Source organism: Rhincodon typus, chromosome 21 (genome assembly GCF_021869965.1).
Source record: "Rhincodon typus isolate 14 chromosome 21, sRhiTyp1.1, whole genome shotgun sequence".
NCBI lineage: Eukaryota > Metazoa > Chordata > Chondrichthyes > Orectolobiformes > Rhincodontidae > Rhincodon > Rhincodon typus.
The window spans coordinates 50,447,780-50,462,319 of record NC_063352.1 but is presented as its reverse complement, the minus strand read 5'-3'; the positions used below and the strand labels follow the sequence as shown (position 1 = coordinate 50,462,319).

At 42.8% G+C, this 14,540-nt stretch overlaps 1 protein-coding gene across 1 annotated transcript in view; it reads left to right on the top strand.

Moving 5' to 3' along the window:
• Window positions 1-14,540, top strand: part of eif3ba (eukaryotic translation initiation factor 3, subunit Ba) — a 64,503-nt gene that overhangs the window by 3,601 nt on the left and 46,362 nt on the right. Inside the window, exon 2 of the mRNA XM_020509582.2 lies at window positions 14,173-14,365. Within this exon, the coding sequence (XP_020365171.1) occupies window positions 14,173-14,365 (193 nt within the window). The remainder of the gene's footprint in view (window positions 1-14,172; window positions 14,366-14,540) is intronic.

Here is a 14,540-nt window from a genome sequence, read left to right as displayed (position 1 = left end):
TTTATTTCAGAATCCCCTTCCCCACCCCCATTTCTGAAGAAGGGTCCAGACCCGAAACGTCAGCTTGCCTGCTCCTCTGCTGCTTGGCCTGCTGTGTTCATTCAGCTCTACATCTTGTTATCTTAGTTATATTTTATTGGTGCTATTCGCAGAAAATCTACCAATTCCTGTCATCAAGGCATATGCTACTGAGATTAGGATGTAGTCTCACTCTCTGCTTGCGTCCTTTCAGCCATTCTAATTCCCATTCTGTCTAACTGATTGTGTCTCTGAGACACACCTTCTAAAGTTGCAAGTGCTATCTGATTGCAACACTAGTGTTGCAATCAATCATTGTTCCTATTTAGCTGTCTGTGGGTAGATCACTCTGTTCAGTAATTATGGTATTTATGATACTTAAGAACGTAAGAAGTAGGAGCAGGAGGCCTGAATAGAATAGCAATTTACTGTCACTAGTATTTACAAAAATTCAGTGAGATGTGTATAAGTTTCCACAATTATGTGCCATTTTAATTACAGAAGTTATAAAAAGAAATAATTGAGACAAAATTAGGACAAAGTTCATCTTTATTTCCCTTCCATGGCAATCTGGGTTTATGGATTGGCTATGGGACACTGCCCCTGGGGTCACTAAAGCAAGGATTTCTGCACCAGACCCACCATGTTGCCACCGCCGAAGCCAACACTGAAGCTGCTGCGTTTATGCCATAGCAAGGAGGGATAGACCAGACCCACCAAGTCGCCAATGCTGAACTTGTTGCCACACCGGTCACTGTCTGAAACCGCCATGCTGCCACCAGGAGGAACGGATCAGGCCCACCGACAACGAAGCCTTTGATAAAACTGTGGCCACTCGGGCAACTTTCCAACATCCAGATCCACCACGCTGCCGATGCTGCAGCAGGCCCTCACAACCACCTTCACTGTATCTGCAGAAAAGAAAAGGTAAACTTTGGTACAAAAGAGAAGTGAAAAAATGAAGAAACGAAACAAAACTAAAAGTACAAAGAAGAATGTGGCCATTCAGAGGAGCAGGAGTAGGAGTGAATGGGCACAGAGCCTGAACGTTTCCTACTCTGCACCATCTTGTACTGCCTCTAGTGCTGTATCTGAGATTATAAGTGATCTTTGTAGGATTCCCATAGCTTAGTTCATACAGAGGGACAGAGATGTATCTGCAGCCTTATTTCTGCTTGTCCCCGCAGTCACTTTGTATGCCCTCACTTTTGGCCACTTGGTTTTCTCATTAACAGATTGTTCCTTGTTGACATTATTTTGTATGCAAGTAGTATTCTCAACTCTATACCCACTTCTATATTGTCAGATGGCTTAACCAATGCATGTTTGAGAGTGAGCCTGGATCATCTCCACATGAATTTTGAAAGACCCATCCCATTCTGTTTGTCCTCTATTGAAACGTAATACTTTTCTCTTTGCCTATACCCCTTCAACTGAATCAGATGGTCTGTTTACGCAATGTCCTGGTTAATTCTCACCTTCAAGGCTATATCTTGTAGATCACAGGAATCCCTTTCACATCATCTGTCCTTGCCTTTACCTTGTACCACCACTCGTGCTAACTCATTGAAAATGTCAATTTCTACACACACGGCATGTCTATCATCTTGTCGGCTTTCTAGTTTCCACCCTTTGACATTAACTTTAGACGCAATCGACGAGTTACGTGGAGAGGTTGGAGGAGATTTCTGATGTAAATGATTGTAGCTTCTGTTGCTCATGTTTATGCAATATCGACCTACGTTATTTATTGGATCGCAAGATGCACCATAATTTTAAAAGGAAATATTTGAGAATAACCTTCATGACATAAGATGAATGGCAATATTTTAGGTGATATTTTTCCCAGAAAAAAATGTCTTGTCCAGTAGTTATGGTACTTGTGTCACATGAGACCATGAGAAATAGCAGGAGTAGCTATTCAGCCCCTCATGCCTTCAATGAAATCATGGCTGATATGCCACAGGCCTCGGAAGTTGGCATTAATAAATGAAAATCAAAAGAACTGTGGATGCTGTAAATCAGGAACAAAAACAAAGTTGCTGGAAAAGCTCAGCAGGTCTGGCAGCATCTGTGAAGGAGAAAACAGAGTTAAAGTTTCGGGTCTGGTTCACCGGACCCGAAACGTTAACTCTGTTTTCTCCATTAATATATGAAACTTTATTTTGAAACCTCTCTTGAATGTTTTGATAATAGTTTAAGTTTGAATTTCTCAAAACGATTATACCCAACTTGAATACAAGCCTTTCAAAGGGTTTATGTTTGTAAACATGATAACATAATTGATTTTCATAAATGTTTTCTCCTGTGGTGTACATCAAATGACTTCTGACTTGCCTTCAGGAATCTGCTTATGACTATCTTTAAATAGTAAGTACGTTAGTGGTTAGTGAAGTTTAAATGTTTTGCATTTGTATAGCACTTGTCATAGTTACATGGTGTTCCAATATACTTTACAGCCAGTGAAGTGCAGTCACTGCTGAGCAAGTGTGGCTGTCAGTTTGTGCTGTGAAAGACTTATAAACAGCAAATTAGAAAAGTGACTTCATGTTGGTTACTAGGTAAATGTTGGCTGAGAAGGTGGGCAAATCCCCAGCTTTTCGTTGGATATTGCCGTGGATCTTTTTGTGAGGACAGACTTAACCTTGACTTAATGTCTGTTCTGAAAGACGTCACCTCCATCAGTGCAACGTTCCCTCAAACTCAAGGAAGCATTAGCCTAGAGGCTCTGAAAGATTATCAACTTCAAAATGTTCTTCTGGAAAACCTGAAATGTGTAATATGGTAGTTCTAGATAGGGATGTTAATGTGGAAGATATTTCATCTTTATAAATGCATGCAAACCAGCATAAAATTAAATTGCCTCTATCAATGAATTAATACAGAGACTTGTAAGTCCCTCAAGTCTGCTTCACCATTCAATATGAGCATAATTGATCTGTTCAACTCCACCGGCTTGTCCTCTTTGCCCATTTCAGCTTATTTTCATGATGGACCCAAACTGTCTACCACAACCTTAAACATAGTTTAATGCTGAAGTATCACACCCCTCTGGGATCAAGAATTCTGAAGATTCATGACCATTTGGGTGAGGAAAATTTTCCTCATCAAAGGTCTAATTGATCAGCCCCTGGTCCTGAGGTATTTTCTCCCTCCACCAAACTGCTGTTTAATTCAAAACTAGGTTTTAACACCCTGCTAAATTTTAATCATTTGGATTTTTAGACATTTAAGCTTTAAGTAGAGGCAATTCAACATAAAACAAATTCTCAGGCTCTTCTTCTAAACACATGGGTATATCAGCCCAATCTATTCAGTCCAATCTATTTGGGACAACACGTCTGGGAGCCAAGCTGATTAATACTTACTTATTCCTTTCCTTGGATATAGAGACCAGAACTGTTGATGGTATTCCAGGTGTGGTCTCTCCAAAGCCATATACCATGTAGAAAAGCTTTATTGTCCAATTCAAATCCCTTTGCAATAAAGGCCAATATGCTGTTTGCTGTTCCAGTTGCTTGCTGTAGCTGCATGTTAACTTTGCTAGCCACTCGTACAAGGAACAAAATTATGAGCACTGTCAATCAATCTTCAGTTGTCACAAAAACAGGAGTTGCTGGAAAAGCTCAGCAGGTCTGGTAGCATCTGTGAAGAGAAAATCAGAGTTAACGTCTCGGGTCTGGTGACCTTTCCTCAGAACTATTTTAATCTTCAGTTGTCATTGTGTTTTGCCAATAATCTGAGAATATGTAGTTTTAAAAAGTGTGCCTAATGTCATCATTCAGTTATTTGTGCTCCAGTTGAGGTTGGAGAGCGCACGGTCTCTTTCTCAAGTCCCACTATTCCACTATCGCAACATTCTTTTAAATCCTTTACCTAGTTAATGATGTAGCCAATGATTGTTAGCTCTTGCAAAGGGAAAAAATAAGTTTGTGAAGAGATCTTTCCTCTACTCCGTCCTAATTGGCCTACCCCTGAGACTGTGACCTCTGATTCTAGACTCCCAAGAGAAAAACATCCTCTGGTCCGTATAGCCCTGCTGGAATTTTATGTTTCAATCAGATTCTCTCTCACTTTTCTAAACTCAAGTGAATACAGGGCCAGTTGAACTAATCTCTCCTGATAGAACAGTCTTGCTATTCCCAGCATCAGCCTAGTGAACCTCCACTGCATTTGTCTCTGGCAAGTATGTCCTTAGGTAGGGAGACCGAAACTACATGCAGGTATTCCTGGTACAGTCTTAACAAGGCTCAGTACAACTGTCATAACTCCAGTCTTGCAGTAAAGGCCAGTTACAGGGAGGGTCCGACTTCAGAACGAATGTGATTTTGTACAGGGATATAATTTTAAAGATCCAACATATGAACATTTCCTGTACTTACGAATGAATGGCTCCCTTAAAGAACCTGTTCACAACTTGCGGGGGGCTACCTGTATGCCATTTGCCTTCCTAATTGCTTGCTCTACCTGCCAGTCTGCTTTCTTTGACTGACACTCAAGGGCACCCAGATTACTTTGTTAATTCCCACTTCCCAATATGACACCATTTAAAGAATACTCATTCTTTCTGTTTTGCGTATAGAAGAGTATAACTTGACATTTAGCCACTTTGTACTGCATCTGCCACGTGTTTGATCATGTACTCCATTTGTTGAAATCACCTTGAAGCCTCCTTACAACTGTGAACCCTGTCCAAGTTTCTCATAAGCAAACCTAGAAATGTTGAATTTGGTTCCCTCCATCAAAGTCATAGGCTGGAGCCCAGGGACTAATCCTTGGAATACCATACTAGTCACTGTCTGACACCACAAATGCAAATCAGTTTATGCCAACCATCTATTTGTGTCAACCAATTCTCACCCTTCTCATATATTACCCCTGATGCCGTGTGCTTTAATTTTGTCCACTAACCCTTGATCTGGCACATCAAAAGCCTCTGGAAATCCAAACACACCACATCCAGTACTTTTGCCTTGTACGTTCTACAAGTTATATCCTCAACAAAACTCCAGTAGATTTGTTCAACATGAATTGCCTTTAATAAACCCATGCTTGCTTTGTCCAATCCTTAATGTTTTCCAAATGTTCTGTTAAGTCTTTTATAGCAATCTGGCGTTTTCAGGTCCTGTCAATTTACCAGCCTTCCCCAAAATAATTTCACTGAATCATAGAATCCCCACAGTGTGGAAACAGGCCCTTTGGCCCAACCCTTTGAAGAGCACCCACCCAGGCCCATCCCCCTACCGTTTCCCTGTAACCCTGCATTTCCCATGGCTAACACACCTAATCTACTTATCCCTGAACACTGTGGGCAAATTAGCATGGCCAATCCACCTAGCCTGCACGCCTTTGGGCTGTGGAAGGAAACCAGAACACCTGGCGGAAACTCACGCAGACACAGGGAGAATGTGTGTGGAATTTGCACAGTCGCCTGAGGGTGGAATCAAACCTGTGTCCTTGGTGTTGTGGGGCAGCAGTGCTAACTACTGAACCACTGTGCTGCCCTGGCTCTTACTGTAAGAAGCCTGCATTTGTCTTTAATCTTGTCTCTTTACAAATTTATAGAAACTTTTACAGTCAGTTTTCTTGTTCCCTGCAATTTTACTCCCAGACTGTCTTCTCCTTCTTGATCAAACATTTCATCCTCTTGCTGAATTCTAAAATGCACCCAATCCTTGGGCTTGTTGCTTTCTCTAGTAATTTTGTCTTTTTTGACTGAATGCTGTTCTTAATTTCATTTGTAAACTATCGTTGAGCTACCTTTATTCTTGTATTTTCACACCAGACAGGAATGAATACTTGTTGGAATTCATGGGCATGTTCTTTAAACATTAGCTATTGCCTGTCCACAGTACTCTTAATAAGGTTCTCCAGTCTATCCTTTCCAATTTACACCTCATACCCTCAGTTCCCTTTATTTAGGTTCAGGAAACTAGTTTCAGATTTTACCACTTCACTTTCCAACTTCATGAATCATTATTCCATATAAAGGTTGCTCTTCCCCAAGGGATCCCACAGAACAAAATTATTAGTTAATCCTTTCTCATTACACTGCTCATTCTAGAATAGCCTGTTTTCTAGTTGGTTCCTCAATCTATTGGTCACATGCAATTGTAGGAAAATCTTCACAATATCATTTGCTATCTTTGCTACTTTAGTTTCTACAATTTATACTAATTAAAAACACCTATGATTAAAGCTGTACCCATATTGTGCATGCATCTCTGCTTGCTTAATGCCTTTACTTACCATTCTGCAGTTGCAGAAACACCTGTCTGTTCCCCTCACTGTTGAATCCCCAATCGTTATAGCCCTGCTATTCTTCTTCTACCTTACTGTCTGTGCACCAGAATAACCAATGATGCCATGGACTTGGCTCCCAATGCTATCTGCTGAAGTCGTCCCCCAACGTTATCAAAAATGGTATGGGTGGGGTGGGACGGGGCAGTTGGTGTTGAGCGTACAGGGCTCTCCTGCGCTACTTGCCTTACTCTACTCTGCCTGGTGGTCACCTGTCCCTTTATGCTTGTTCATTCTTTATCCATGGTGCGCTGCCACCTCAACATGCTGTTCGTGAAAATCTTAGACTCACTGTGGCACATACGAAATGCTACCTGTTGCTCCAGCTCTGAAATGCGGTTGGCCAGTAGCTGCAGCTGGACAGCTTCCCGCGCACATTGAAAGTGTCTATGATAGTGAGAACTACCAATGCTGGAGTCGGAGATAACACAGCGTGAAGCTGGAAGAGCACAGCAGGCCAGGCAGCATCAGAGGAACAGGAAAGCTGACGTTTCGGGTCGGGACCCTTCTTCTGAAGGGTGGGTTTTTCCAACAGTCATCATTAGACTCTTAAATCCAGATTTTTATTGAACTCAAATTCTACCATTTGCCGCAGTGGGATTCAAACCCGGGTCACCAGAACATTACATTCCAGCGACAGTACCACTAGGCCATCACCTTCCCATGATGCTAGGGACTTTGAATCCCAGTGCAGTATTGGGAATGAAATGAAGTCTTTGCCTTAAGTCACTAGAGCCCTAACTTTAAGACTTGACATTACTTACCTTATTTTTATTGCTTTATATCGACCTTAATATTATTGGTTTTAAACCCACGTACTGCTACTTGTTTATAAATATGCTTTTCTAATTTGACACTAATTTGTAGATAATTCCTAACAATAGTTTCTTACCAATCAATGGTCTTGGTTTTCCTGTGACATTTTTTTTCCTCTGTTTTGAACTCAGTCTTTCAAAATCAAAACAAGATCAAGTGATATTAAAAATACAGGTAGTCCCCAAGTTGCGAACAGGTTCCTTTGAGTCTGTTCATAAGTTGATTTATATGCAAGTTGGAATACAATGCAGGACGATATAAAATAGCCGTTTGTGAGTATGAAGAAACATATGTAAATCTCTAAAATTAATTTTAATACACCCATGTGTGAGCTTGCATTCGTAAATGAGTGTTTGTAAATTTGATATTGGTAAATCGGGGCCCTGCTGTCTGTATAAATTAAACAGTTTTGACAGCAGGCAGAGAATCTGCGCAGGCAGGAAGTGTATTCTGAAAGTTCATTACTCTTTGAAAATAAATTGCTTAACACTAGCTTGCCCCTATTTCTGCGTGTTAACATGTTTCGCGCCTTGTCTGGCCCAATCTATCATCAGGCATACAATCCATCCTGCTCATTATTTTGTCTCTCTCTCTCTCGGGTTGCCTCTAAGTCTGCACTGTTTTAATTTAAGGAGGGTTCTTTTAATCTGAATATTATTATTCGGGGGCCAACTCGTCGTTTCCCAAACTAAACAGGTCCTATTTGTGCACGTTTGGCTCAAGTCAGATTGCCCTGCTATAGAAAGTAATCTGAGTATTATTTTCCCTGAAACTTTCCCTTTGCACATCTCCAGTGAATCCAAACCTGAGGCATGAAGTTTATTTTCAATAAGATACAAGTAGTTAGGTTGTGTCTCCTTCTTGTTGCCTTTTGCTTTAGTTCCTGAGTTGCAGTGAGCTTCTCTGGGGGAAAATCAAAATTTATACACAGTAGTCAAGGTGAGGTCTTGCTAGAGACTTGCCTAAAAGCTCTACTTGTCCCAGTTTTCTACCAAATAATTGAAGCAATATTGGTCAACAAACTTTAGACTTTGTTTGAATCTTTTGGAAATTGTCATTGCTCCCAATTGTGTCGTCTTTGTTTCCATCAGTGTATTCATTTACAATACAAGTTAAACCCTATGTCTGTACTCTTAGCAAGTGTATATTCAAGTAGTCCTGTTCTATGCTGAAAAATTTTGGGCCAGCCTAACTAAATGCAGATGCTATTTATTTTCATCTCCTGAAGTCCTGGCTCCTGTGCAATCAGTTTTACATTGCAACAACAGTTCTGCCAACTGAGTTATATTCATGATGTCTGGTCTGTTGAATGTTCAGGAATTAAAATCTCAGAATACTTTAGGCCTGTTAATTATTTCCAGAGCTTTGTGCATTTCTTTAGGAGATTGTTCAGTGTAAAATTGAAACATAATACCTTAACCAAAGCTGCTTATTTGACTTTTTCAGTCATACTCTTATTTAGTATGTTTGTAAGTCCAATGCTAGTTACTATTTTATCTATTTAAGTTGAACTTAATATTTCTACTCCTGTCTGTGAGTGAAGTTCATACATGATCATGGTCAATGTCTCTTGGACTGATTTTGATGACCTGGAGAAGCTGGAAAAATTGTTACCTAAATTTTTGATTTGTATTTCTTTTTCCTGTACATTAACCAACAATTATGAATGGTAAAAGGCCTAGTCAGATATCTTTACTGTTGTACAATAGTAATGTTTAACAGTCCCTATCATAAGCCAGTTCTAGTTCTATCCTGGAACTCAAGGTTACTAACTTTGATATCAACTGTGAATACATATATGTACCTGCCTGTCTTGCAGTTTGTTTGGTGCAATGTGTAGTGACAAGTTACATATCATTGTAGTTGTTACCTATCAGTTTGACTAACTTATTAGCTCTACCAATAGGATGCAGGTTGCTGCATGAAAACAAATGATTGATATATAGTTTACAACAAAAATTCATTCTGTCTGACAAAGGAGCAGCACTCCCAAAACTTGTGATTTCAAATAAACCTGTTGGACCATAACCTGGTATCATATCATGTGACTTCTGGCCTTGAAAATTCAAAATATATGATGGGACATTGAGAAAATAATGTGTTGGACAGAGCCAACATGGATTTATAAAAGGGCAATTATGTTTGACAAACTGCTTAGGAGTTTTTGATCGTAGTGTCATACAGCATAAAAACAGACCCTTCAGGCCAACTTGTCCATGCCGACCAGGTTTCCCAAACTAAACAGGTCCCATTTGCCTGCTTTTGGCCCAAGCACCTCTAAACCTTTAATAGTCATGCACCTGTTCAAATGTCTTTTAAATGTTGTACACTACCTGCATCTCCCATTTCCTCTGGTAATTCATTCCAGATACGAACCACCCTCTGAAAAGGTTGCCCCTCAGATCCTTCTCTTCTCACCTTAAAATTATGCCATCAAGTTTTGGACTCCCCTACCCTAGAGAGAAAGAAAACCTTTGCTATTCACCTTATCTATGACACTCGTGATTTTATAAACCTCTAAAGTCACCTCTCAACCTCCTACACTCCAGTGAGAAATGTCCCAGCCTATCCATCGTCTCCTTATAACTCAAACCCTACAGTCCTGGTAATATCCTCGGAAATCTTTTCTACACCTTTTCCAATTTAATAATGTCCTTTCTATTGCAGGGCAACCAGAAGTGTAGTTCTGTAGTACACAGCACTCCAAACGTGGCCCCACCAAAGTCCTGCACAGCTGCAACATGACATCCCAACTCCTATACTCAGTGGTCTGAGCAATGATGGCAAGCATGCCAGATGCCATCTTCACCACCCTGTCGACCTTACTATTTTCAAAGACCTATGTACCTGAACCCCTAAGTCTGTGTTCAACAACACTCCCCAGCGCCCTAACATTAACTCAATAAGTCCTCAGATAGTAGGAACTGCCGATGCTGGAGAATCTGAGATAACAAGGTGTAGAGCTGGATGAACACAGCAGGCCAAGCAGCATCAGAGGAGCAGGAAAGCTGACGTTTCGGGTCGAGACCCTTCTTCAGAAATGGGGGAGGGGAAGGGGATTCTGAAATAAATAGGTAGAGGGGGGGATGCGGATGGAAGATGGATAAAGGAGAAGATAGGTGGAGAGGAGACAGACAGGTCAAAGAGGCGGGGTTGGAGCCAGTAAAGGTGAATGTAGGTGGGGAGGTAGGGAGGAGATAGGTCAGTCCAGGGAGGACGGACAGGTCAAGGAGTCGGGATGTGGTTAGTGGGTAGGAGATGGGGGTGGGTCTTGAGGTGGGAGGAATGGTTAGGGAGGCGGGGACGAGGACGAGCTGGGCTGGTTTTGGGATGCGGTCGGGGGAGGGGAGATTCTGAAGCTTGTGAAGTCCACATTGATACCCTTAGACTGCAGGGTTCCCAAGCGAAATATGAAATGCTGTTCCTGCAGCTTTCGGGTGGCATCATTGTGGCAATGCAGGAGGCCCAGGATGGACATGTCATCCAAGGAGTGGGAGGGGGAGTTGAAATGGTTCGTGACTGGCAGGTGTAGTTGTTTGTTGCGAACCGAGCGTAGGTGTTCCACAAAGCGGTCCCCCCAAGCCTCCGCTTGGTTTCCCCGATGTAGAGGAGGCCACAACGGGAACAGCGGATACAGTATACCACATTAGCAGATGTGCAGGTGAACATCTGCTGATGTGGAAGGTCTCTTAGGGCCTGGGATGGGGGTGAGGGGGGAGGTGTAGGGGCAGGTGTAGCACTTGCTCTGGTTGCAGGGAAAATTGCCGGGGGTGGTGGGGCTGGAGGGTGATGGGGAACAATCCTCTTCCAAAGCTACACTGGCCCTATTCCCCACCTCTTTCTCCGTTACATCGATGACTATTGGTGCCGCCTTGTGCTCCCACGAGGAGCTCGAACGGTTCATCCACTTCAACACCTTCCACCCCAACCTTAAGTTCACCTGGACTACCTCTGATACCTCTCTCTCCTTGCTGGACCTCTGTGTCTCCATCTCTGGCATCCACCTGGAAACTGATATCCATTTCAAGCCTACCGACTCCCACAGCTACCTAGAATACTCTTCTCACCCACCTTCCTGCAAAAAGGCCAACCCCTATTCCCAATTCTTTCGCCTCCACCGCATCTGGTCCCCAGATGAGGCATTCCACTCCCAGACATCCCAGATGTCCTCGCTTTTCAAGGACCGCAATTTCCCCTTCACAGTGGTCGAAAATGCCCTCGACCATGTCTCTCGCATTTCCCGTAACTCATCCCTCACACCCCCTACCCGCAATAACAACCAAAACAGAATCCCCCTCGTCCTCTTGTACCACCCCACCAACCTCCGAATCCAACGCATCATCCTCTGACACTTCCGCCATCTGCAATCTGACCCCACTACCAAAAACATTTTTCCCTCCCCACCCTTATCTGCTTTCCAGAGGGACCACTCTCTCCGTGACTCCCTTGTCTGCTTCACACTCTCCTCCAGCCCCAGCACTTCTCTCTGCAACCGGAGCAAGTGCTACACCTCCCCCCTCACCCCATCCCAGGCCCTAAGAAGACCTTCCAGTCGCGAACCATTTCAACTCCTCCTCCCACTCCTTGGATGACATGTTCATCCTGGGCCTCCTGCATTGCCACAATGATGCCACCCGAAAGCTGCAGGAACAGCATTTCATATTTCGCTTGGGAACCCTGCAGTCTAAGGGTATCAATGTGGACTTCACAAGCTTCAGAATCTCCCCTCCCCCGACCGCATCCCAAAACCAGCCCAGCCCAGCTCGTCCTCGTCCCCGCCTCCCTAACCATTCCTCCCACCTCAAGACCCACCCCCATCTCCTACCCACTAACCACATCCCGACTCCTCGACCTGTCCGTCCTCCCTGGACTGACCTATCTCCTCCCTACCTCCCCACCTACACTCACCTTTACTGGCTCCAACCCCGCCTCTTTGACCTGTCTGTCTCCTCTCCACCTATCTTCTCCTTTATCCATCTTCCATCCGCATCCCCCCCTCTACCTATTTATTTCAGAATCCCCTTCCCCTCCCCCATTTCTGAAGAAGGGCTCGACCCGAAACGTCAGCTTTCCTGCTCCTCTGATGCTGCTTGGCCTGCTGTGTTCATCCAGCTCTACACCTTGTTATCTCAATAAGTCCTTCCTTGTTTGTCTTGCCTAAATGCAACACCTCGCATTTATCTAAATTAAACTCCCCGAGCTGGTTTGTTGTTCTGCAGACGTTTCGTTACCGTAACAAAACATCTGCGGAACAACAAACCAGCTCGGCGAGCTAACCAACCTCAACACCCACAACCCGAGCTACAGATCTACTCCAAAATTAAACTCCATCTGCCACTCCTCAGCCCATTAGTCCAGTTGACCAAGATCTTGTGTGAGGATGTGACAAGCAGAAAATGAGTTGAAACGGATGATTATGAAGCAGTTAGATTTTCAGGAAGGCTTTAATAATTTCCCACGCAAGAGGTTAAGAAATAAAATTTAAAACATTTTCGATTAGATGCAATATGCATATTGAGAACTGGTTAATGGGCAGAAAACAGAAATAAATTAATCATTTTTAGGTTGACATGTTATGACAAGTGGGGTATTGCAGAACCTAGTGCTTTTACCCAGCTGTTCACAATTCACATCAATAATTTGAATGTTGGAATAAAGCATAATAGCTATAAGCTTGTAGATGAAACCAAAAGAGGCAGAAGTGTGAAAAAATCCAAGGATGCTTCAAAGGGTTTGAGGAGACTCGGGCAGTTAGCCAAAATTTGATCATTGCAGAAATGTAAGCCTACCCACTTTTGAAGGATGAACAGGAATCCAAACTTGGAATTTCTGGTCTGGGTCAAAGCTCTAACTAAAAGCTGCCCACTTGCCTTTAGAGGAGGCTTTCCATCTCAGCTTCAGGGGTAGGAAAAATTTGCAGCCGAAGCAGTGCAGTTCAGTCGAGCCAATCACGCAGGCAGCAAGTGCACTAGGTTGGTGATGAAACCATGCCCCACTTTTATGGCAGTTGCTGTTGTATTCCATGGTTTAAATATCCAACAGCCACTCTAATACCTACTGAGAGAAAGTAAACACGTAAGGTATGAGAGAATGTGTGGGGTGCTCGTTGGAAGAGAGACACAGATGGCAGCTAAGCGGTTGAGGGCTTAAGGCAGGAGAGGAATTTGGGTTGTCATGTTGAGTCTAGTCAGATCAGGAGGTGCTGTTAGGTGTCTGACAGAGTTAGGTCTGGGTGAAGGGAATGCCAAGGTCAGCATGGATTGAGTTGCTCAGTTTTATGGTTAACTGACTGAGTTGGAGACTTTTTCCAAGAGATTCTGGATGCCTGGTAATTGCCCATCAGAAGATTCAATGTCTGTGTAGTTCCTGTAGAGATGGTTTATATCAGGACTTTTGCATTTTCCTGATGTGCAAATCCAGTGCACACGTCAACAATGGCAGCCTTCCTATTGAAAGATCTGGGCCATCAAATATTTTTAAATAGGAAGAGGCTGACAAGTATCAAGTTTTAAAGGGACTTGATTGCTCTTGTTCGTGAGTTGTTATCTGTTAACCTACAGGTACAGTAAGCAATTAGGAAGGCAAGTAGTATGTTGGCCTTTATTACAAGACACTTGCAGTTTAGGACCAAAATTAACTCTCAGTAATTGCATCGGTCCTCGGTGAGAGGACACCATTTTTGGAATTCTGCACCCCATACGGCTTTGGATGCTCAGTCGTTGAGTATGTTAAAAACAAGATTAATCGTTTTCTACATCGTGTGGTAGTAATGCAGGAAAGTGATTTTGAAGTGGATATGTTGTCATATCGTTGAATGGGCACGAGGGCCTGAATTACCTACCCCGACCAGTGTTGTTCTGTGACTTGCATTTTAATTGCTAACACAATGGTGAAATATTCAGCAGCACTTTGCAAAAGACGGAAAGAAATTGATTACTATATTATAAGCTGCATTCTGCCAGCAATTCACTAGCAGGGCAAGAAAAAAATCTCAAATGCTGCCACATTAATTGTAAGTTTTGCATTTTTTACTTGTAGAGCTGCTGGGTGACATTTTAAAGGACCAGCCTCAAGAAGCTGATGGTATAGACTCTGTTATTGTTGTGGATAATGTACCACAAGTTGGACCGGATCGATTGGAGAAACTCCGAAATGTCATCCAGAAGATATTTTCCAAGTTTGGGAAAATCACAAATGAATTTTACCCAGAATCAGATGGAAAGACAAAAGGGTATGTTCACAGTACAGATATACAGCAGTGTACATTTGTCAATTTGTTAAACCACATTAGTTGCATTTCTGCGATAACAAGGTGTAGAGCTGGATGAACCCAGCAGGCCAAGCAGCATCATAGCAGCAGCAAGGCTGACGTTTCGGGCCTAGACCTTCTGATGAAGGGTCTAGGC